General features: G+C 40.0%; 1 protein-coding gene across 1 annotated transcript in view; it reads left to right on the forward strand.

Moving 5' to 3' along the window:
- Positions 1-25,219, forward strand: part of LOC137091524 (kelch-like protein 29) — a 269,564-nt gene that overhangs the window by 109,584 nt on the left and 134,761 nt on the right. Inside the window, exons 4-5 of the mRNA XM_067456031.1 lie at positions 7,637-7,784; positions 15,751-16,230. Coding sequence (XP_067312132.1) covers positions 7,637-7,784; positions 15,751-16,230 — 628 coding nt within the window. The remainder of the gene's footprint in view (positions 1-7,636; positions 7,785-15,750; positions 16,231-25,219) is intronic.

Below are 25,219 nucleotides of genomic sequence, written 5' to 3' on the forward strand. Positions count from 1 at the left end.
GGGCGTGGCAGGGGGGCTCGACAGCGCCCCCTAAAGTGGGGTCTGAAAACGGGGTCTATAAATCAAACACACTTTCACGTACACATATGAAACTCGGTACACATATAGAGTTCATCGGGCCGAACAACTTTCGTGCTCTAAGTTATGTGTCAGCCCAACAGGAAGTGAGCTATTATGGGTTGTTCGGAAAACGCATGCTCTGGAATTTGCGATACTCCTCCTAGACGATTCACCCGATCAGCACCAAACTCGGTCATCATGAAGTCAAGACACTGAGGATGCTAAATTGCAAGCGAATTTTTGATATCTCAAACGGTTTGGCCGTGGCGAAGAGACAAATTTATGGCGAGAAAAGGGAAACAGGAAGTGTGTTATAACTTTTGCATACATTAATTCATTTTGATGAAACTTCAGCTGTGTGTTCGTTGTAAGAGGCCGATCACATGGATATGACTTTTGTGAGTCAAAGTTATAGCGCCACCAACTGGCAGCAGGAAGTGTGTCACTTTTGTCCAAAGTGGGGGGGTTAGTTTTATCTACATTCACCAAACTCGGTATATATATTGTACATTTCGAGCCGGACAACTTTCTAATTTACAGTCATTAGCTCTGACCAACAGGAAGTCAGATAATTTGGTTGGAAGATAACAAGAAGTGGCAAAGCGAGCTCTGAGTTTTTACCTTCTCCTCAAAAGCGATTCATTCAATCTCCTCCAAACTCGGACAACATGAAGTAAATATACAGAAGATGCTAAAATGCGAACGGTTATTGGATATCTCAAACGGTGGTCCCGTAGCAAAAGCCTAAAAAACACAAAATAAGAACACAAGTGCCTGGTTCATAAATAAGGCTATACTCCCACCTGCTGGTTATTCTCTATATCACACTGTGTTTTTTTTTTTTTTTTTTTCAACACTTATGCTCTCACTTAAATGACCAGTAGAGGGCAATATTGTATAAGTTTTCAAGCAAAAAAACCTTACCTCTGTGTGTGTGTGTGAATGGTTTTCTAGCCTGGTTGGGACTTAAACCTGAATGCACACAGACTCATGGGGACTTCCCAATGGGTACAAAAGCTTATAAATCAGACAGAATGAGTTCTTTTGAAAAGGTGAAAATGCAGAAAGTTGTGTGATGGATAGGTTTAGGGGTAGGAGCAGTGTAGGAGGACAGAATATATGGTTTGTACAGCATAAAAACCATTACATCTATGGTGAGTCCCCAGAAAAAGATAGTGAACCAGACATGAGTGTGTGTGTGTGTGTGTGTGTGAGGGGCAGGGGTGGGGGGGTGAAGGGGGGTGTTGTGGATGGGGGGATGGGCTGAGCTGATTTGAGTTGCCTGCAGCATACTTCAGCATTACTACTGTGTGTGTGTGTGTGTGTGTGTTGTTCTAGCCTGGTGGGGACTTCAACCTGAATGCACACAGACTCATGGGGACACATGTCACTGTAGGGGCCTAAATTGAGGTCCCAATGGGTACAAAAGCTTATAAATCATACAGAATGAGTTCTTTTGAAAATGTAAAAATGCAGAAAGTTTTGTGAAATGGGAAGGTTTAGGGGTAGGGGCAGGAGGACAGAATATATGGTTTGTAAAGCATAAAAACCATTACGTCTATGAGTCCCCAGAAAGATAGTGAACCAGACATGAGTGTGTGTGTGTGTGTGTGTGTGTGTGTGTGTGTGTGTGTGTGTGTGTGTGTGTGTGTGTGTGTGTGTGTGTGTGTGTGTGTGTGTGTGTGTGTGTGTGTGTGTGTGTGTGTGTGTGTGTGTGTGTGCGTGCGTGTGCGCTAAAAAGATTACCTCTCAATGCTGTGCTTTGGCCTGCATTAAAGGATAAAACATATTATTCTGGGTTTGAATAAAAAAATAAATGTATAAAACCAGTTTATTTGTAGGGCATTGACAATATTGTTTTATATAATTAGTTAAATAATTGTGTTAATACAAATAATTATTAAACATATAAATATTTAAAAAAAATTACTAACAAAGGAAAAAACACATTTAATTGTCTTTTTCAACAAAAAGTAATTGGTGTGTGTAACTTAAAAATGAGAAGATTAATGTTTAAGGACAAAAATGATAACCAATGAGCTACCGGTATATAGAATAACCAGAAGTTGGAAGTGTAGCCTTATTTAGTAACCAGGTTGGATATGTCCTAGGGAACACTGTTTTGAAGATAAAACTATTGTTGTTATTGCAGAACAGTGTTTTCAGACAGTGAAATAAAAACAATGATCTCTCACTGTTTAGATTTTGTGTCTGTCATTCCCCCTCCCCCCTCCCTCTCCCTCTCTTAGGATCACTATGTGTGTGTGTGTGTGTGTGTGTGTGTGTGTGTGTGTGTGTGTGTGTGTGTGTGTGTGTGTGTGTGTGGAGGGGGTCTCTCTCTCACTCTGTGTGTGTGTCACCTTTTCTCTTGTGTTTTCATAATTTAACCCTTTCATATCATAGGCTATCACAAATATATATCACTTTATTGTGAAAAATAAGTAAAAAACAAAAACATATATTATATCTTTAATTAAATACTGGTCTTCTGAACTTACAAAATTTTGAGCTGCAAAAAAATATATTTGCACATAATTGAAAGTGATGTCCCAATACTTTTAATTGTTTTCTATAACATGGGCTTTAAAGAAGGTCATGTGCTGTGTTTGCAAAGATCACGTATGACACCTCTTTAAACTAATTATTTAATGATAAAATAATTCCATAAATTTTATGCACGCATATTACTCTTACCTGACACTGATATTAAAATCATTGTTGCGGTCTCTGTGATTTGGCTTAATTTATTTTTAAGAGAAGTGTAAGGATAATACAACTTCAGCATTTGGACAGTATTCTGCACTCATTTTGAAATTGACATTTGACATCATCTGACATAAAATTAAAGAATAAAATGTAATTGATCTCAGAGATGTGAGTGTTGTGGTTCCTGGTCATAGCAAGCACCAGTTGCTGCAGTTAATGAGGTGAATTCAATTGACTTTGACATAGTCCCTTTATTTATTTTTTCCCATATTAAATGCCTATTGGCCTGCTGTGCACAGTTAAGCTGATGCCACCGGGGTGGCGGTGCCCCCGGCTTGGGCCCGTCATCGCTGCTCGCAGCTTTAATTATTATTTATTATTTTTTTACGCGACTATTTGGGCATTTTTGGGGCCCTTCCCATGCTCGAAAACTCTTGAAACTTTGCACACGCATCAGAATGCGCGGCCATCAGGGCCGGGCTGAGGCTGGGACCCGGGCGTGGCAGGGGGGCTCGACAGCGCCCCCTAAAGTGGGCTCTGAAAACGTGGTCTATAAATCAAACACACTTGCACGTACATGTATGAAACTCGGTACACATATAGAGCTCATCGGGCCAAACAACTTTCGTGCTCTAAGTTATGCGTCAGCCAAACAGGAAGTGAGCTATTATGGGTTGTTCGGAAAACGCATGCTGTGGAATTTGCGATACTCCTCCTAGACGATTCACCCGATCAGCACCAAACTCGGTCAGCATGAAGTCAAGACACTGAGGATGCCAAATTGCGAGCAACTTTTTGATATCTCAAACGGTTTGGCCGTGGCGAAGAGACGAATTTATGGCGAGAAAAAGGAAACAGGAAGTGTATTATAACTTCTGCATACATTAATAGATTTTGATGAAACTTCAGCTGTGTGTTTGTTGTAAGAGGCCGATCACATGGATATGACTTTTGTGAGTCAAAGTTATAGCGCCACCAACTGGCAGCAGGAAGTGTGTCACTTTCAAAATTGCTTTAAATCCCCATCTTATTTTCACCCGATTTACTTCAAACTTCATCAGTATAATGTCAAAACATGGCAGATATAGACTTTTGAATGGATTCCTGGTTCTTGAAATACTGTTGTCATGGCAACGTGTCAAAGTCTAATAATCTTTTTATGTGTTTTTGAGACACTTATCATGCTTGAAATTGCATGAAACTCAACACACACATCAGACATGCTGTCCAGAAGATGCAAGCAAAGATTCAGAAACGGGCGTGGTAGAGGGGCTCAGTAGCGCCATCTTTTGTCCAAAGCGGGGGGTTAGTTTTATCTACAGTCACCAAACTCGGTATATATATTGTAATTTTCGAGCTGGACAACTTTCTAATTTACAGTCATTAGCTCTGACCAACAGGAAGTCAGATAATCTGGTTTGAAAATGAGAAAAAGTGAAAAGCGAGCTCTGAGTTTTTACCTTCTCATCAAAAGCGATTCATTCAATCTCCTCCAAACTCGGACAACATGAAGTAAATATACAGAAGATGCTAAAATGCGAACGGTTATTGGATATCTCAAACGGTTTTCCCTTAGCATAAGCCTAAAAAAGACAAAAGAAGCACACACGTGCCTGGTTCATAAATAAGGCTATACTCCCACCTGCTGGTTATTCTCTATATCACACTGGGTGTTTTTTTTTTTTTTCAACACTTATGCTCTCACTTAAATGACCAGTAGAGGGCAATATTGTATAAGTTTTCAAGCAAAAAACCTTGCCTCTGTGTGTGTGTGTGTGTGAATGATTTTCTAGCCTGGTGGGGACTTAAACCTGAATGCACACAGACTCATGGGGACTTCCCAATGGGTAGAAAAGCTTATAAATCAGACAGAATGAGTTACTTTGAAAATGCAGAAAGTTGTGTGATGGGTAGGTTTATGGGTAGGGGCAGTGTAGGAGGACAGAATATATGGTTTGTACAGCATAAAAACCATTATGTCTATGCCGAGTCCCCAAAAAGATAGTGAACCAGACATGAGTGTGAGTGTGTGTGTGTGTGTGTGTGTGTGTGTGTTGGGAGGGGGAGGGGGGAGGGGGGGGGTGGATGGGCTGAGCTTATAAGGGTTGCCTGCAGCATACTTCAGCATTACTACTGTGCGTGTGTGTGTGTGTGTGTGTGTGTGTGTGTGTGTGTGTGTGTGTGTGCGTGTGTGTGTGTGTGTGTTATTTTTTCTAGCCTGGTGGGGACTTCAACCTGAATGCACACAGACTCATGGGGACACGTGTCACTGATTTCTACAGTGTGTGTGTGTGTGTGTGAGCCACTCTTCTGTCTAAATTACCTCTCAATGTTGTGCTTTTGCCTGCATTAAAGGATTAAACATATTCTGGGTTTGAATAAAAAAATAAATGTATAAAACCAGTTTATTTGTAGGGCATTGAGAATATTGTTTTATATAATTAGTTACCCCCCCCCCCCCAGGATCTGTGTGTGTGTGTGTGTGTGTGTGTCTGGAGGGGGTCTCTCTCACTCTGTGTGTGTCACCTTGTCTCTTGTTTTTTAATAATTTAACAATTTCATATAGGCTATCACAAATATCTATCACTTTATTGTGAAAAATAAGTAAAAAACTAAAACATATATTATATCTTTAATTAAATACTGGTCTTCTGAACTTACAAAATTTGAGCTGCAAAAAATACATTTGCACATAATTAAAAGTGATATCCTAATACTTTTAATTGTTTTCTATAACATGGGCTTTAAAGAAGGTCATGTGCTGTGTTTGCAAAGATCACGTATGACACCTCTTTAAACTAATTATTTATTGATAGAATTTAAATGGATAAAAAATAATAATTTCACATGATCTTATAAAAGTGGATGTTTATAATAAAGTTCCATAAATTATATGCACGCATATTACTCTTACCTGACACTGATATTAAAATCATTGTTGCGGTCTCTGTGATTTGGCTTAATTTATTTTTAAGAGAAGTGTAAGGATAATACAACTTCAGGATTTGGACAGTATTCTGCACTCATTTTGAAATTGACATTTGACATCATCTGACATAAAATTAATGAATAAAATGTAATTGATCTCAGAGATGTGAGTGTTGTGGTTCCTGGTCATAGCAGCACCAGTTGCTGCAGTTAATGAGGTGAATTCAAATGACTTTGACATAGTCCCTTTATTTATTTTCCCATATTAAATGCCTATTGGCCTTCTGTGCACAGTTAAGCTGATGCCACCGGGGGGCGGTGCCCCCGGCTTGGGCCCGTCATCGCTGCTCGCAGCTTTAATATTTAATTGTATTTGTCTAACCATTTAATTTGTTATGTAATGAAATCTAATGTATTTTCACAATTACAAGCAAGATTACATTCAGAAAATATAATGTTAGCTAGACCAATTAATCAGGGAATATTTGGCTAGTTAGATTCTTGAGTGTCTGTTTTCTAATATAATTGTTATTCTGTAAATGTTGTGTGAAGGAAATTATTCATCTTATTTGTTTCCTTTAAATATTGTCATTGTCAATGCTTTAGGTAGAGCATCATAACACAGATAAAATGCTTGCTGTGTGACCCTGGAGCACAAAACCATTTATTTATTTATTTATTTATTTATTTATTTATTTATTTATTTATTTATTTATTTATTTATTTATTTATTTATTTATTTATTTATTTATTTATTTATTTATTTATTTATTTATTTATTTATTTATTTATTTATTTATTTATTTATTTAGAGATTCATACATCATATAAGCAAATAAACGTTCTATTGATGTATGGTTTGTTAGGTCAATATTTGGCATATGTATATTTCACTGTTTGAAAATTGTGTGGGGAAAAAAAAATTAATACAGAGAAAATCACCTTTAAAGGAAGTGTATGTAAGATTGTGGCCAAAACTGGTACTGCAGGTGTATGCCCTCTCCCCCTCCCCTCTGACTAGAGGTTGTCAGATAGGCTGCAGGATCCAGCAGGATTGTTTGTAGCTGCAGCTGTGGTACCTAGAGCAGATCTGGCAACCCGGATACCGAAACACTACTGACTTTGTGATTGGTCGATAGGTGGAGGATGGAGCTTTAGGCCAAAACACAACATGTCAACATCAACATCTGTTGAGGGCTGCAACAACAACTTTTAAATGACAATATCCTGGCCAGACTACTGTTGTCAGTGATATAAGTATTGATGAATTGAAATACATTTCTTACATATAGTTCCATTAAAGCGGTACAAATGAAGTCCTTAGCAACACATGTTATTAATAATAATAAATTTGCGATCTTCATTTTTTACGGTAGGACATTTACAAAATATCTTCATGAAACATGATCTTTATTTAATATCCTAATGATTTTTGGCATGTAAGAAAAATCTATAATTTTGACTATTTGACTATTGCCACAATTATACCTCTGCAACTTATGTCTGGTTTTGTGTTCCAGGGTCAAATATGTTTGAGGAAGAAATAGTGTTGATGTCAAAACTTTTGTGTGTCCATTTCCGTTCAACTTTAGTACCTATTTTCAGCAAGTGATTAAAAGCCCCCCTCGTTCTCAAAAAACGTCTTTCCTTCCCTTTGATTTACAGTCAATGAGAGGCAGATAAGAATTAATTAGTAAAATGTTCTCTATATAGATCTCACTTTCTTGCACCCAGTCAAATTGCTGGGGGCCGACCTTGGATTTTCCTGCATTATTGATGGCTCTAATCTAGAACAGCGGCGTAATTAAAAGAGCGAATGGAATGGAATATTAACAAAGCAAAATGATGTACCAGTGTCTGGCAAATGGGTTGTAATTGGAAACGTAGACGTAGTAATTAAAGGCTGGTCTGTTTACCCGAGAAATTCTTCTCATTGAAACAGGTCTCTGGGCACCCGTCGGTAGACACGCAGACTCAGGGCCAGGTCCTGGCTAATAGTGTCCGGTGGGGACAAACACCCATTAACCAGTCCACACCCTGGGACACAGACGAGCCGCCTGCAAAACAGATGAGGGAGAAAGATATTGCAGGTAATAAGCTGAACGCAAAGACACCAGCTCTACAATAACACCTCTTGTTCACTATCTTTTCTTGCATGGATGAATGATTGCTCAAAGTGGCTTAAATAAATTGCTTTCATTTTCTCAGAGTACGGTAGGCCTATTTAACATCAGCATTCAATTAAGAAGTTGAATAATTACAATTATAATAAATAAAAATAAAACACTGTATCACAAATCTGACTAAATCTATATAGTTATTCAGTCAAGAGCAGTGAGGGAAATCTCTTCAGTAGCACTTGCATACATCAAACTTTATATTTTTATTCCTGTCAATAGTCTTAATTTTACTGAAGAGTTTGTTCATATATAATTTTCCTGATCTTATACAAAATTTCATCCCTTAATTCAAAACACCACCTGTGTCACAACCGCTGGTGAAGATCCCACCGTCGGCCATCAGAGGTCGCGCTCACCAGAGTACTAACTCACTCACGGACTTCATTTCCCATAATCCCACATGCCGGGACTGATTACCATCCACCTGTTCCCCATCAACTGGCCTATATATTCTCTGAGCACACACACACACACTGCGAAGTCTTGTTCTGCCCCGGCGACATTTCTGAGCGTTTTCCCATTGTTATTTCTGATCTGCCTGTTTACGAACCTGCCTGTTTATCGACTCTGATTCTTGCTGCCTGCCATCTTAACCTGTGTTTGCCTGGACTCTGGTTATTCGACTGTTTGCTGCCTGCCCTGACCCTGGCCTGGTATGATTAAGATTTACGCCTTGCCTGTGATACTACTGTTAATTCTTGGCTACCGACCTCCGCCTGTTATTACTGTGAGTTTGTGTGTTTCCAATAAACTGCACATGGATCCCAATCCACCTGAGTCCTCGTTACAGAAGACTTCGCCAAACACAGATCCAGCAGACTTCTCTCGCTTCACACAAGAGCTCTCCGTACAAGCCAGCCAGCTAATGATGCATCACCAGCAACTCACACGATTGACCAGCATGACGGAGGAACTGGTCAAGGCCGTGCAGAGCCTCCATCTTACACCAGCAACGGCCGATGCACCATTACCACGCCAAGAGCCGCCAACCACACCTGTTACAACGCCAACGAGCACCCCACGTCTGGCGTTCCCTGAAAAGTTTGACGGCACCCCGGCCAAATGCAAGGGATTTTTAATGCAGTGCTCCATCTTTCTGGCCCAACAACCAACCCTGTACTTCACAGACTCTGGTAAGATTTCACTAATCTGTTCACTGCTCACTGGGAAAGCACTTGACTGGGCAACAGCAGTCTGGGACGAACGAACCCGCGAGAGCACTACATATGCCAACTTCATTCAACGCCTACGCATAGTTTTCGACCATGCTGAGGGAGGACAAAACGCAGGTGAACAGCTGCTCGCCCTCCGGCAAGGGAGATGTACGGCAGCAGATTTTGCGCTCACTTTCCGCACCCTAGCAGCACAAACCGTGTGGGTAGAGGACACCTTGAAAACCCTGTTTCGCCAAGCCCTCAATGAGGAACTACAGTCAGAACTCGCATGCCGCGATGAGGACAAGAGTTTGGATCAATTCATCGAACTGGCGATTCGCATTGACAACCTCATCCGCTCTCGCCGAGGACCACGAAGTGGTGGCAATCCGATGCTCTCTCAGCCCCTCGACAGCAGTGATGAACCAAGGCAAATTGGTCACACACACATCTCTTCTGAGGAACGAGAGCGCCGCATCCGAAATCATCTGTGCCTCTACTGTGGTCTTTCCGGACATCGCAGAGCCGAGTGCCCGACCCGACCATCGCAACCACAGCCCCGCCGGGTGAGTTTGCTCATTTCCACTGTTTCTCACCACAACTGCCTCGATTTTCCAGTCACAGTAACCTACCAGTCCAAAGTAATTACAACCCAGGCATTAATAGACTCTGGAGCTGCAGGCAACTTCATTGATGAAGGTCTGGTTCGTCAACATAAAATACCGCTAAACCCATGCAACTTTCCTCTGGCAGTGGCAGCGCTAGATGGGCGCCCCCTGGGGACCGGACAAGTACAGTTCACCACCATCGATCTTCACTTACAAGTGGGTGCTCTACATACTGAATCCATCCAGTTCTACGTCATTCATTCTCCACACAACCCGATTATTCTGGGCTTCCCCTGGCTACAAGACCACAACCCGCAGATCTCCTGGCAGGATAAGCAGATCACCCAATGGGGTCCTTCATGTCACTCCCGCTGCATCCGTTCTGTCAGGCTACTACCCATTCGATCTACCAGCATGCACCACACCAAGGACTCCACACCAGGTATTCCTTCGGCATACGCGGACCTCTTAGAAGCCTTCAGCAAGACCAAAGCCTCACAACTACCTCCTCATCGCAACACAGACTGCGCCATCGAACTGCTACCTGGTACCACTCCGCCTAGGGGTCGCATCTTTCCTCTGTCCGAACCGGAGGATCTAGCAATGAAAACATACATTCAAGAGGAGCTGGCCAAGGGGTTCATCCGACCATCTACCTCACCTGCTGCTGCGGGATTCTTCTTCGTGGGGAAGAAGGATGGAGGCCTTCGTCCTTGCATCGACTACCGTGGGCTTAACGATATAACGGTCAAGTTCAGATATCCTCTGCCACTGGTACCCGCTGCCTTAGAACAACTTAGATCTGCCAAAGTATTTACCAAGTTGGACCTTCGGTCTGCCTATAACCTCATTCGCATCCGGGAGGGTGACGAATGGAAAACGGCATTCTCCACTAGTAATGGGCACTATGAATACCTCGTCATGCCCTTCGGCCTGTCCAACAGTCCATCGGTGTTCCAATCCTTCGTCAACGACATCTTTCGAGACCTATTGCATCAATGTCTGGTGGTATACATCGACGACATCCTCATCTATTCAAACACCATGGAAGAACACATTCAACACGTACGAACGGTCTTGCAGCGCCTCATCAAGCACCAGCTGTACCCCAAGTCAGAGAAATGCGAGTTCCACCAAACCTCAGTAACATTTCTTGGTTATGTCATTAGCCCAGAGGGAGTGGCGATGGATGAAGGAAAGGTTCGGGCAGTCGTGGAATGGCCTCAACCCACCACTCTGAAAGAGCTGCAAAGATTCTTGGGGTTCGCCAACTTCTACAGGCGCTTTATCAGAGGTTACAGTTCAGTCGCCGCACCACTCACTTCCATGACAAGAGGAGGAGGCAACAAGCTACGATGGTCCGCCGAGGCCTTGCAAGCATTCAGTAACCTGAAGAATAGATTCACATCGGCACCCATCCTGCACCACCCGGACCCTCAAATACCCTTTGTGGTGGAGGTGGACGCCTCTAACACGGGAATTGGCGCCATTCTCTCACAACGGCAAGGTAACCCGCCTAAATTATTCCCCTGTGCTTTTTATTCCAGAAAACTGTCAACAACGGAGCAAAACTATGACGTGGGCAATCGCGAACTTCTAGCCATGAAGGCAGCCTTTGAGGAGTGGCGTCATTGGCTTGAGGGAGCGAGACATCCATTCCTGGTGCTGACGGATCATCGCAACCTTGAGTACTTGCGCTCAGCCAAGAGACTAAACCCCAGGCAAGCTAGATGGGCACTCTTCTTTACCCGATTTGATTTCTCTATCACCTACATTCCAGGTTCCAAGAACATCAAGGCAGATGCGTTGTCACGTCAGTTTGACAGCGCTCCACAGGATACCTTGCAAGACCCAATTATCCCACCCACCCTCATCGTCGCTCCAGTTCAATGGGACATCATGTCAGAGATTGCACAAACACACGAGCAGAACCCGCCTCCCGCTGCATGTCCCAACGATCGTACCTTTGTGCCGCCAGGGCTCAGGGAGAAGGTAATTCGATGGGTACACTCCTCTACAAGCTCCGGTCACCCGGGAATCACCACGACAACCAGGCTAATAAGGAACCGATTCTGGTGGGACTCGTTACAAGCAGATGTTGCAGACTTCGTCAATGCTTGCCACACATGCGCCGCAGCAAAGACCCCAAAACAACTCCCAGCAGGTCTATTACAACCACTACCCATCCCTCAGCGTCCATGGTCTCACATAGCTATCGACTTCGTTACTGATCTACCGCCATCTCAAGGTAACACCACTATACTAACTGTGATTGATCGGTTTTCCAAAGGATGTCGACTAATCCCTCTACCTAAGTTACCCACAGCCTTCGAAACTGCTGAACACCTACTTCAATACGTATTCAGATACTATGGTCTTCCAGAGGATATTGTCTCGGACAGAGGACCTCAATTTACGTCAAGGGTATGGTCAGCTTTCTTCAAATTGTTAAATGTTAATATAAGCCTCACCTCTGGTTACCACCCACAGTCTAATGGACAAACTGAACGCCTGAATCAGGAGATATCCAAATTCCTCAGAATGTACTGCCAGCAGAACCAAACAGACTGGAGTCGCTTCCTTCCCTGGGCGGAGTATGCGCAAAACTCTATCCTCAAACCTGCTACCAAGTTAACGCCATTCCAATGCATCCTAGGATACCAACCACCACTATTCCCATGGTCCGGGGAGCCATCCGAGGTTCCTGCAGTAAACGACTGGATTCAACGCAGCGAGACCATCTGGAACCAAACTCATGTACATCTCCAACGAGCAATAAACAGGGTCAAGGAACAAGCGGATCGTCATCGCCGTCCTCATCCTGACTATACACCAGGACAGTGGGTGTGGTTATCCACTCGGGATCTACGATTACGGCTACCGTGTAGGAAGCTCAGTCCCAGTTATGTGGGTCCATTCAAAATAGTCAAACAGATTAACTCAGTTTCATATCGTCTAGAATTACCTGCCACTTACCGCATCTCTCCCACCTTTCATGTGTCTCTGTTGAAACCGGCTGATGGTCCGAGGGTGGAGCAAGAGTCCAGTGAAGCAGGCCCCCCACCGATGATCGTGGATGGCGAGGAGGCGTTTTCCGTGCGGGAGTTGCTAGATTCCAGACGCCGGGGGCGGCAGATCCAGTATCTGGTCGATTGGGAGGGGTACGGCCCGGAGGAGAGGTCTTGGGTCAACTCAGAGGACATTCTGGACCCCAACCTAATCAATGACTTTCATAGGACCCACCCGGAGAAACCGGCCCCACGACCCCGAGGAAGACCCCGGCGTCGGATGTGCGCCCGCGTCAGGAGCCGCTCGCAGGGGGGGGGGGCTCTGTCACAACCGCTGGTGAAGATCCCACCGTCGGCCATCAGAGGTCGCGCTCACCAGAGTACTAACTCACTCACGGACTTCATTTCCCATAATCCCACATGCCGGGACTGATTACCATCCACCTGTTCCCCATCAACTGGCCTATATATTCTCTGAGCACACACACACACACTGCGAAGTCTTGTTCTGCCCCGGCGACATTTCTGAGCGTTTTCCCATTGTTATTTCTGATCTGCCTGTTTATGAACCTGCCTGTTTATCGACTCTGATTCTTGCTGCCTGCCATCTTAACCTGTGTTTGCCTGGACTCTGGTTATTCGACTGTTTGCTGCCTGCCCTGACCCTGGCCTGGTATGATTAAGATTTACGCCTTGCCTGTGATACTACTGTTAATTCTTGGCTACCGACCTCCGCCTGTTATTACTGTGAGTTTGTGTGTTTCCAATAAACTGCACATGGATCCCAATCCACCTGAGTCCTCGTTACAACCTGACTCTAATGTCAAAAAATAAATAAAAATAAAAATAAACCTGGTTAAATCCATGCAGGGTTCAGATTTTTGTTCTGGAAATCTATGGCAAGTAGGGGTTTGCAGCAGAGCCAATATCTGTTTCTGTAACAATCTCAAAATTATTTGTATCTATATCTTTATTTGCATAAATCTGGAAATGTGTGAGGCTTTAACCGGAAGTCTAATTATACGATTATCTGTTTTAATTCTGTTCACTGCATAGTTTTAATTGAACAAATATTCCTTGTTCAGAAAATAATATTTGTTATTATAATGCTATGTTTTTTTTTTTTTTTTTTTTTTTTTTTTTTGAGATAGCTTCATATTAAAACAATGGTACTACATTTTAAAATGAAGACATTTTATATATATATAGTCCTTTATTTAACCAGGTCAAAACTTTCTGAGATTAAAAATCTGATGCCGAGCAGCCACATAAGCTCTCACAATATTACTGTTACAAAACACCACAATGTCATTATGCATTTAAAAACATTTGCAATTTGATTCTTCCTTTTATGTATCAAAGATTAAAAAGTGCTCATTGACACCAAAGTCTGCATCTTCAAATCATTTTTGTGAAGTTTTTCAATCACTGGGTGATCACCAAAAAGGCAGAACTGGTAGTGTATACTAGTTCTGTTAACGCAAAGCATATACCCCAGCAATTTTCTGTAAAGAAGCAAAGATATGAAAGCAAGAGACCAAAAATAGATTTGTAAATAAACAGTCACCAATGCTTGAGTCTGCATATCGATAGTGAAGACCAACTTACTCTATTATGCAGCGCACTGTAATAAGTTCTGAAATTACAATTTGTTATAAACCTGAGAGCACCATAATAAAGAGTGTCTGAGAAACATAGAAGTAAGCAGACTACATATAAAATGAGAGCATGGAAATGAAAGAAAATAATCTGTGATGGTTGAAAATTTATAAAACAACTTTTACAATACATACAAATGAAAATCAGAACAAATTATAAAAAATACACAAATGCTTGTCGTCTCCTGGAGAGAGTGAGACAGAAAAACATATATTGTGCAAGGTTTAAAACATTTAAATAAACATAAAGTAGTAGTAGTCTCTTAGTTCATATCACTTGAGAAAGCTCTCATTTTTTATAAGACTCACAACTGCAACGCAGCTATTTGATTTGCAATTGCACTGTCCTTATTTCATTCATAAAGTCATTCATGAATCAAATTGTACAAGGTATAAACGATTTAAATATATATCAAGTTGTAGGAAATGAATGATGTAGTATTTTAGTTGATATCTTTTCAAAGCCCTGATTTCTAAGAGACACACAGAGATGACAATATTGCTAAACTCTTAGATTTGTGATAATTTAATTCATAAAGTTTACACTCATTCACTGATTTTACACTGTAAAAAATTTGTGTTGGTTTTTGTTGGTTTAACTTAAAAAAGTAAGTAACCTGGTTGCCTTAAAATTTTGAGTTTATTGAAATTAAAAATGTAAGTTTATACAATGAAGGAAATTTGTTTAATAAATAGAAACTCAAAATATTTTTGTATCTGAACCACATACAAATCGATAAATCATGAAAATAGCACAATTTGGCATGTTTCACTGCATCATCAGAAATAACCAACCCGATCACACATAAATGCGTATAAATAGTACGAGTGTGCCATGTCGTGGAATGTATACGCCAAAACTCATTTTGGCGTGCATATGATACGCTGTTTTTCGCGTGCATATGATTTACTGAAAGTAACAGTAAAGATAATGTTTCTATTTTAAATAAATGCTGTTCTTTTGAACTTTCTATTAATTTAAATTTTTACATAACATTGATAATAATCATAAATATTTCATGAGCATCAAATCACCATATTAGAATGATTTCTGAAGGATCATGTCACACAGAAGACTAAAAACCACTGAATGCAGCTTTAGTGAGCATAAGAGTATTCTTCCAAAAACAAAAACAAAAATCTTTCTGATCAAAAACTTTTGAATGGCAGTGAATTTAATTAAATAATGCAACATTTTCATATTTAAACATAACATTTCAAGATACTAACACAACAAACGTTTGCAATTCTTAATGTGCGCAATCAACTGGGGAAATATGGTGATATCTGCCTTTTTCACTTAGGTTGTCAAATTAAAGCTCATTCAAATAATTAACTTACTTGATAATGCGAACAATCATGGCAACAATAGATCAATGGCATTCATGATCTAATATGGTCTTATCACGCACACCCCTAAATTTAAATATGTGCTTGGTTCTCTGCAGCTCCTCTATGGCCGCCGCAAGTTGCTGCCACCGTCAGCCAGGCTAGTCTCTTGGCGCACACATATGCCCTGCCGCAGGCACCAGCTTACAGCCAGTGTGCAACCGTCCAAGCGCCCATCGTGGGCGTGACCCCAGCTCTCCAGACTCCTCACCCACAGTTGCCTGCACACTACCAGCTCCCGCAGCAGCCTTCACAGCCAATGGCCAGCATGGTCCTCAATGTCCAGAGCCAATCCCTCGCTGTCGGGGGCCTGCCCCCAATGCCCAGTATTTGCCAGGTTGCCCATCCCGTCCACACGATGGTGGGCAATGGTCACCTGACTCACCCCATGGTGCAATCTGCTGCCATGACCTCCTCGACTCTGCCCACCAACGGACCTCTGACAAACGGCCAGCAGGAGACCATCAGCAATGGCCTACAGATGCTGAGAACGGTTGGACTGGGGAAATATGAATTTACAGACCCCTGGCATCCCAAAGGTAAATTACATTTTTGCCTCAAATCATTTTAGAAAGTTTTCTAGACATTATAATGTCAAGTCAAGTCAAATACACAAGTCGAACATATTTGTTTAGTGCTTTTCACATTGTAAAAGCTGCATAGAAAATCATGATGTCGATGTTTATAAAATCTTAGGTTAGAGCTGGGCAATAATACAGTTTATTTTTTATTATGTAAACAAATCAGCTTGAGATTCGCTATCTTGCAATCATGCAGGTAGGATGTATGATAAATCAAACTTGTAATATATTGCTGGCTGACGATATATTTAACATTTTGACAACATAACAACTAAGCAGTGGATATTTGCTATTTAGGTCAGGTCAGGCTCTCCAAAAAAACAAAAAAAACACTCACAATCTTTGACCTGCACAACTTGGTGATCTTGAATATATGTATTACTAAACTGCTTATTTTTTCCTTTTGTTTTTCTTTCCTACCCAGCCAGTGGAAGTTTGTATTGATTTTATGATTTTGAAACATTATAGCACTTCAGATATTCACAACCATTGTGAAAATCATATAGATTTACTGGGCAGTGGATACTTCTACAAAATTGTTGGTGGATCTAAAATAGTGGAAATAATTTCCATATAAATGGAAACCTTGTGTAAATATATTATAAATTAATTTCTGTTCATGTATCAACACAGTTGTGACAGGCAAGTTTAATGTACCATAGCTAATTTCTTAGGAATGATTTATTAGGGGAAATAAACTAGTGCTGTTTGATGTAACTCAAGTAAGTCTTAACTTTTTCTGTTCTGTTCTTTTTTTTTTTTTTTTTTTTGCTTTCTCGTTCATTATATTAGATTTGTAGGATTATTCAGAAGAAACCTGTGTATGGTTATTGTGTTATATTGTGCCCTAAAGCTCTCAAATCAGCCTGATTTTCTAGCCAGCCACAGGCAGAAATCTCTTTTTCTTTCCCCCTGTATTGAATGTCATGTTGAATCGTGTGAGGTATTCATCTTCTGAAGAGGAGAGAACATGAGGCGAGTTTGCTGCCCATTTATCTGCTTGTATGATGATAGGAAATAAGATGCTGAAGACTAGTTCATTAAATATTGATAGTTTCTGAAATGTACAGATTCAGTAGAACTGGACATTAGTGTCAACAGAAATGGTATCACAACCCATTTTACTTTTATTGGTTTTTGTGTAAAGTTGGCGTTTCATACTAGAATTAGGCTTGAATGTGAGTTTGCTTTAATTATTGCAATGGTTTTAGAAATACTGAAGAACTTTAAACTAGAGTTACGACAAACAACTTTTTGTGGACATTGTGTTTAGGTTATTATTTTGAGACGTAGCATCAAAAATGTAGAAATTAGCCAAATTAACAATTTACATTTACATTTAATCATTTAGCAGACGCTTTTATCCAAAGCGACTTACAAAAAAGGGGAGAGCAATAGAAGCAACGAAACAAACAAGGCCAACAACCTGTAAGAGCTGTAAGAAGTCTCAGTTAATTAGCACAGTACACAGTTTCTTTTTTTTTGTTTTTTTTGTTTTTTTGGACAAACAAACAAAAATTAATGGATAGTTAAGTGCTATTCTTTATTGGTCAGGTGCAATTGGAAGAGATGTGTCTTAAGATGTTTTTTTAAAAATGGCTACAGACTCGGCAGCACGGATTGAAATCGGCAGGTCATTCCACCAGGTGGGAACGGTCCAGGAAAATCTCTGTGAGAGCGATTTCATGCCTCTTTGGGATAAAACCACGAGGCGTCGCTCACTCGCAGAATGCAAGTTTCTGGAGGGTGTGTAAGTCTGAACAAGCGAGTTCTATTCGGCATCTCTCACCTCTGAACAATTAAAGTCATGTTCACCAAAAAAGGTTATTATCTTTTTTTTAGGATTTACTTCACTTAGAAGTTGTTTGATTTCACAAATAATTACAAAGAAATTACAAGTAACAATAAATTATGCTGTATTTTATAGCAAAACCTACTTCAATAATCTTCATTACAATAAAATAAATAAATTATTTCCACGTGTACAAATGGTAATTAATGAAAGCAGAACATATGATACGTGATGATCTGATTCAGATCTAGGCCTTTGAGTAATCCTGTGAAACGGATGAATGCATTTATCTTGCATTGTGGCTGTTCTACAAAGATTGATACTTTGCACAATGCATATGTGCAAGTATGTAATCTGATACAATGCAAGATATGCATGAAAACTTGTGGTAGTACAGAACAGGAAAAGCTAGACATGTAAAGTAAAGTAAAGTAATCTAACGTAAAGATGATGTGTTGGAAGATGGGTTGGTAGCATTTTTACGTTGCATGTTTGTATTTGGGCAACATTTTTATCCAAAGGGACTTGCAATGCATTCAAGATTTACATTTTACAATGTATTTTCTGATTTTTTTTAGCAAATGTAGCATTTCGCTTTGAACTACAGAATAGGGTGTGCAATAACACTCTTACTGCTAATGTTTTTGCTATTGGACTGTCAAAAGCACGGGAGTATTACATGTACATATTAATATTATATATATATATATATTTTTTTTTTAAGCTGTAAAATCATAATAGATTGTGCTGTCCAGTACATGTCTTGTTGACTCTCTTTGTTTAATGAATCTAGAGTTCTCCATGTCTCGGTTAGTGTCAAGTTCAGTCTTAATTTATAACCTCCATCTCTGTTCATCAAACCCCATGTGCTGCTATGTGGAAGCATTTCTCTGACAGTTCGGGTTTAGGATGAATTACCATGGCTTTATCTCTCTAAACAGTAAAAGCTGCTCCACACAGCCTGATCTGCCCCTCCTCTCCTGCGAGAACACCAGAGACGTCCATCAGAATCTATCTTGATCCTGCTGATCAGTGCCTTGACTTAGATTAGATGCATTGATTTTTAGTAGCTTAGCATTTGCCAAGTCAAGCTTTACTATTATAGCTTATATTTAGAGTGATGATTCGAACACACCTCTAATGTTTAGTTTTAAACTTCAACACATAATGAACACATAATTCCTTACGTAAGTGAATGATTCCTTTACGCAGGATATGAAAACTAGAATGCAAAGTGGAAATATTGAGGTTGAAAGGTTTCTCTTTATAGACGTGAGCATGCTTTATTGCTTCATATTGATGACATCTGTTATGATAGATCCTAGTATTGCTACAAGGCACATTCTATCATTTTAGTTCTGATTTGTTGTTTCATCATGTCCTTCAGGAATTTATTGTATCGTATAGGAAGTTGGGTGTTACTAAACGTATAGAGGCAGATCTGAATGCCAGTTTGTACTAGTCAGTTATGAAGGATATTCAGACCCACCCTCCTCTGAGACATGTCATAAAGAGAAGACACTTTGAGGACAAGGAGAGGTTAACGTTTTTGATTAAAGCTTGCAAGGGCATATGAATAAAAATAAAATAAAAGATGATGTGCACAGATAAATCATTTGTAATGAGCAAAAAAATCTGATTTGTTAATTGTGATGGTGATATTACAGTAGTGGTCGACAGGTAGACGGTAGTGTTGTCAAGAGTAAATTAAACTGAAAAAATGTGGCACTTTCAGCGCTGATTTGTGGAATTGTCTCTATTGGTGATCTATTGTGGCTATCTATTGTAACTTGTACCTGTCATTTCCATCCCTGTCCAGTTGGTGGCAAGCGAGCATACTAATTAGCTATTATCTTGTATTGTCTCATCTTTGATCTTAGTGCATGACATATATGAAGACACCACTATACAACTGCAAAAATGTCAGCCACTGAATGTGAAAAGTTTCTTCAAATGGACAAATAGTTATGTTGTTGATAAAAGAGAGGGCTGATGTGGTGGGAGTTTTGCATATAGCCAGACCTTTAGTCTCTGAGGTCTGGACACTTTTGCAACTTTCATTGGTCGGGAACGGCCCAAGAGGACGTTTGACTTACATGTAATACAACCAATCAGAGTCAGTTTGTTTAGGGGCGTGAAAATGTAAAGTCGATGTCCCTGCAATAACAGACTGGTGTCAATCTATAAATAATTCATTCAGAACAAAGTGCAAATTTACTGCAACAATGGAGCTGCCACCAACACGACAGCATTCTTCGTACACAAGGGAGTTTGGCGTCACAGCATTTGTTTCCACGTGGATCGTTAAAGAACGCAACACACACGTCTTGCAGAAATCCTGTAGAATTCAACCAATCAGATGTCCCATATGCATCATACGTTCAGCCAACACCCACAGTTCAGTAGGTGTGACGGTGGAGGATAAAGGAAAATAAGGAAGATTTGAATTCATGCAGATACAGAAAGTCGATTGACTTTAGGTGAATATATTTTTTAATAGGTTTTGTTTAAATTTTAATCATATTTGTATTTTGCAATATTACGTTGTTCATGTGGCCTCTGCTGTCACTGCGGCTAAAAACGAACACAAATTCATCTTGTGTGGTGTTGAACATAAAAAAATGACACAGTCTCTGTTCATCTGCTCTCTTCATGAATAAATAAATGCATAAACTAGCATATTTGCTTCTGTAAGTTCATGCTTAAAAAAATAAAATTGTGTTAAAAAAAAGTATTTTTAAATTATTTGAACTCCTTATAAATTAATTAAATAAATAAAATGAATTTTTATAAATTAAAATGACCGGAAGTGTTTATGGCCCTGTCCGTTAATTGACGAACAATTAGAAAGTCATATAAAAAAAAATCAATACATTGCATTGATAATAAACCTAGAACAATTCCTGTAATAGGAAATGTTTATTAAAATACAATATTGCCAAATGTTTTGAGATGCCTGCATCACATAAACTTAATGATATCCCATTCTTAATCCGTAGGGTTTAATATGAAGTTGGCCCACCCTTTCCTGCTATAACAGCTTTAACTCTTCTGGGAAGGCTTTCCGCAAGCTTTAGGAGTGTGTTTGTGGGAATTTTTGACCATTCTACTAGGTGTGCAACTGTGCATTCGTGAGGTCATTTTTCAAAGGAGAGGAGAGCGCAGATGGTATCAATGCTGTAGAAAGGAGTATCAGTATCGTTTCAGATATTTCAGTATCGATTCATATTGAAATATAAATATTTTTGACAAGACTAGTATGCTAGAATGCTAAAGAATTAAGAGTTCCTTTGACTGGAACTAAGGGGCCAACTCCTGAAAAACAACCACATACCACAACCCCCCTCCACCAAACTGTACAGTTGCCAACTGCCAAACATTACACTTGTCAACTGCCAAACCCAGACACGTCCATCAGATTGCCAGATAGAGAAGTGTGATTCTTCACTTCAGAGAACATGTATCCACTGCTCTAGAGTCCAGTGGTGGTGTGCACCACTACAATCGACGCTTTGAATTCCACTTGGTGATGTAAGGCAGCGGCTTGAGTGGCTCAAGCCAGTGGTTGAGTTGCTGTTGTTCCCAATTGCTTCCACTTTGTTATAATACAATAGTTCATGGTGAAACATTTAGTAGTGAGGAAATTTCTCGAATGCACTTATTGCACAGGTGGCGACCTATCACAGCACCATTCTAGAATTCACTGAGCTCCTAAAAGCGACCTCTTCACAAAGGTTTGTAGTAGCGTCTGCATGCCTAGGTGCTTGATTTTATACACCTGTGGCCATGGAAGTGATTGGAACACCTAAATTCAATGAATTGCAGTGGTGCTCCAATACTTTATATTAATAAAGTGTATGTATAATGTCACAATTTGTTGTAAAGTTTTTAACAACATCTTTGGCCCATTTTCTGCTTGGGTCAGAGATTGTTGTTTGTATGACTGCTCGAAGTTCATTTTACCGTAAGCTCCTAAATCTCCTAAATGACTGTGGCTCCTGACTAATATGCCAGGTCAAGCGTGTGTGCAGGAGAGATATGTTAATAATCAGTAATGATGTGCTTGAGCAGTGAACTTTATATAAGCTCAAGTCTAGTGAGCTGCCTATGTAGGAGGCATTTAAGGGTTCATAGGTTCAGACACATGGGCTGTTCCCTAAGACAGCATAATTGTGAATTTAAAAAAAATCTTTAATCCATTAATGAAGCAAGATAAATTATTTATAAATATACTAATTATAATGAATTAATAACAACTATATTCAATGCTATCTCACAACCAATTCATACATATTTGTTAGAGTTCATTGCATGCAGCCTGTTCATAAAACATGGTCAGGACTGTTATATAGACTCTGCACAGGGGCATACATACAAAGACAAAAGATAAAAAAATAAACCCCTTCAGAGTAACACACATGACACTAGAATAACGCAATAAACATTAACATCAGATGTACCACCAAACTAAGTAATGTACATTACTTGTAACAAAAATAAGAAGCAGCAAATGTAATAATAATAATAATAATAATAATAATAATAATAATAATAATAATAATAATAATAATAATAATAATAATAATAATAGATTTTATTTATAATGCACTTTTCATTCCGAAGAATCTCAAAGTGCAACAAAGGGGGAAAAAAATAACAAAAAATGAATAACATGTAAAAATATAGAATACTACAAACAATCAACCAACACAAAAAACGGAACAGAAACAGAGCTGATGGTGAACAGAAAAAGAGCTGATGGTTAACAGAAACAGAGCTGATGGTGAACAGAAACAGAGCTGATGGTGAACAGAAGCAGAGCTGATGGTGAACAGAAACAGAGCTGATGGTGAACAGAAGCAGAGCTGATGGTGAACAGAAACAGAGCTGATGGTGAACAGAAACAGAGCTGATGGTGAACAGAAGCAGAGCTGATGGTGAACAGAAACAGAGCTGATGGTGAACAGAAACAGAGCTGATGGTGAACAGAAACAGAGCTGATGGTGAACAGAAGCAGAGCTGATGGTGAACAGAAACAGAGCTGATGGTGGAAGTCTCTGTGGTCCACTCCATGTTTTAAATTTCTCCCAGCGGCAGTGTCCTGATGATGTCGTTGAGGCATGACTGCTGAAGACCAGATGATGGGTCTTCATGACGATTCAGACGGTGGGGATCGCCGCAGCACCATGCAGGAGGCAGACAAAGCTCTCCGGGCACTTCTGTGGACACACTGGGGTCGGCGCAGAAGTCCAAGCCGCTCCACGGCCGCAATGCAAGACGGAACAGCGGCGCAGCCGAGAAGCGGAACATCCCAACATCATGCCGGACGCCGATGACGCTGGCCCGGATGACGCTAGCCCGGTGCAAACTTCAGCCACCATGCAGCTCAAGCCCGAGGGAAACCACCAGTGAGCAGTCACAGAGAGCAACATCAAATGTCCTTCAAACCAGAACCAACCGCAGCAATTCAAACATAAACATTAGAGAAGCGGTGGAAAACGGCAAACGGAGAACAACGTCCTCTCAGTGGCTGCCAGCAATCAGCAACAGTCCCAATTATAGCTCTGACTGTTAGACTAGTCACAAACATAATAAAATAAAATAAAATCTAAATCTAATAGTACAGTAACATGATTTGTGGGTGGAGAAGCGGCGAACAGACAACGCCAGCGTCCCCTCCCCCACGTTGCCTAGCAACCTCAAATGTGTATGTGTATTGCCGGGACTTGTGGAAATGTACTTTTTACTGTAAATTATATGGTAATTCATCTTTTATATTTGTAAAAACTACATTTGCCACTGTATTTTACAGTAAAATCACTCCTAATTGTTAACCTTATATGGTAATGGAGCTTCAGTTAACCAATTAAAAGGTTTTACTGTAGCATTTTTACATAATTTTTTTGTAACACTTACAAATAAATTGTACGATGTTGTTAATGTTTTTGATAGTCTTTTATCATGCTCACCAAGGCGGTGATTTGATCAATAATACAGTAAAACACTAGGGATTTACTGATTTAGGTTGACCAGATTTCTCAATGTGGAATACAGGTCAGGATGGACAGGCACCCCCCATTTCACATATTTCATGATATGCAAAATTTTATTTTATGATAATGATATACGTATATCAAATAGTTGTTATATTTTTGTTATATAAAAAAATGAACAAAGAAGCAGCTGTAACAGTTTTACAGAAGCAAATTACAAGTAATATGATTACCACGTTTCAGGTACAGCAGGTAAATTTAATGTATACAGTTATGTAAAATATTTTGTTGTTTGATTAACAATAATTAAATTTTTCTTAGGTTGCTGTCACTTTAAGACTGAATGCTAGGCTCTAATATACTGATTCATATCTAAATGTCTGAGAGAGTGCTTCTGGTGTCAGTCAGGTGTTAATAATTTTTTGACAACTTATTTGTACGCACACACACACACACACACTATTCTGTTTCCCCCCTCAGAGCTAGAGGCTTGTGTTATGTTGATTGACAGATGAGCACCACACACACACACACACACACACACACACACACACACACACACACACACACACACACACACACACGTTTTTGAATCTGCATCTGTTAAGCCTGGTAGTCTCTAATAGCCTGGTTTCACAAACTGAAAGTTAATCAATAAATTATGAGTGTATGGTAATGTTGTTCTCCAAAATATACAGTCTACTAGACTGGCTACCTTTGAATAGGTTTTTGATGCATGACAGACTGATACTCGCTTTTATATGATCACCCAGCAAACACAATTTAGGAAAGTAGAAATATTGGACAAAACAGGATTTTTTCATCCTGGGAAAAATGGGGTGGCTGGTCACCCTACTGCTTAAGTATATTGTATATTGTAGCTGGATACATTAATGGTTCAAAAATTAGACTTCTGTAGTTAGGCTATGTGTGTTTTGGTAATTTCAAGATTGTGAGTGTAAATGCTTCTAGCCACAGAAGCTCAATTTCATGCATTGTTGCTTGCTGGAATGTGTCAGAACACAATTCCTAATGCAACGTGACTACAAGTCACATTCTCAGATCTGCCACAAGGGACAGTATAGCAATCATTAGCATAAACTGCCTCCCTCCATAGTCGGGTTTCTCTTTTAGGCAAACTACTCTCATGACAGAGAAAGGG

Source organism: Pseudorasbora parva, chromosome 10 (assembly GCF_024679245.1).
Source record: "Pseudorasbora parva isolate DD20220531a chromosome 10, ASM2467924v1, whole genome shotgun sequence".
Taxonomy (NCBI): domain Eukaryota; kingdom Metazoa; phylum Chordata; class Actinopteri; order Cypriniformes; family Gobionidae; genus Pseudorasbora; species Pseudorasbora parva.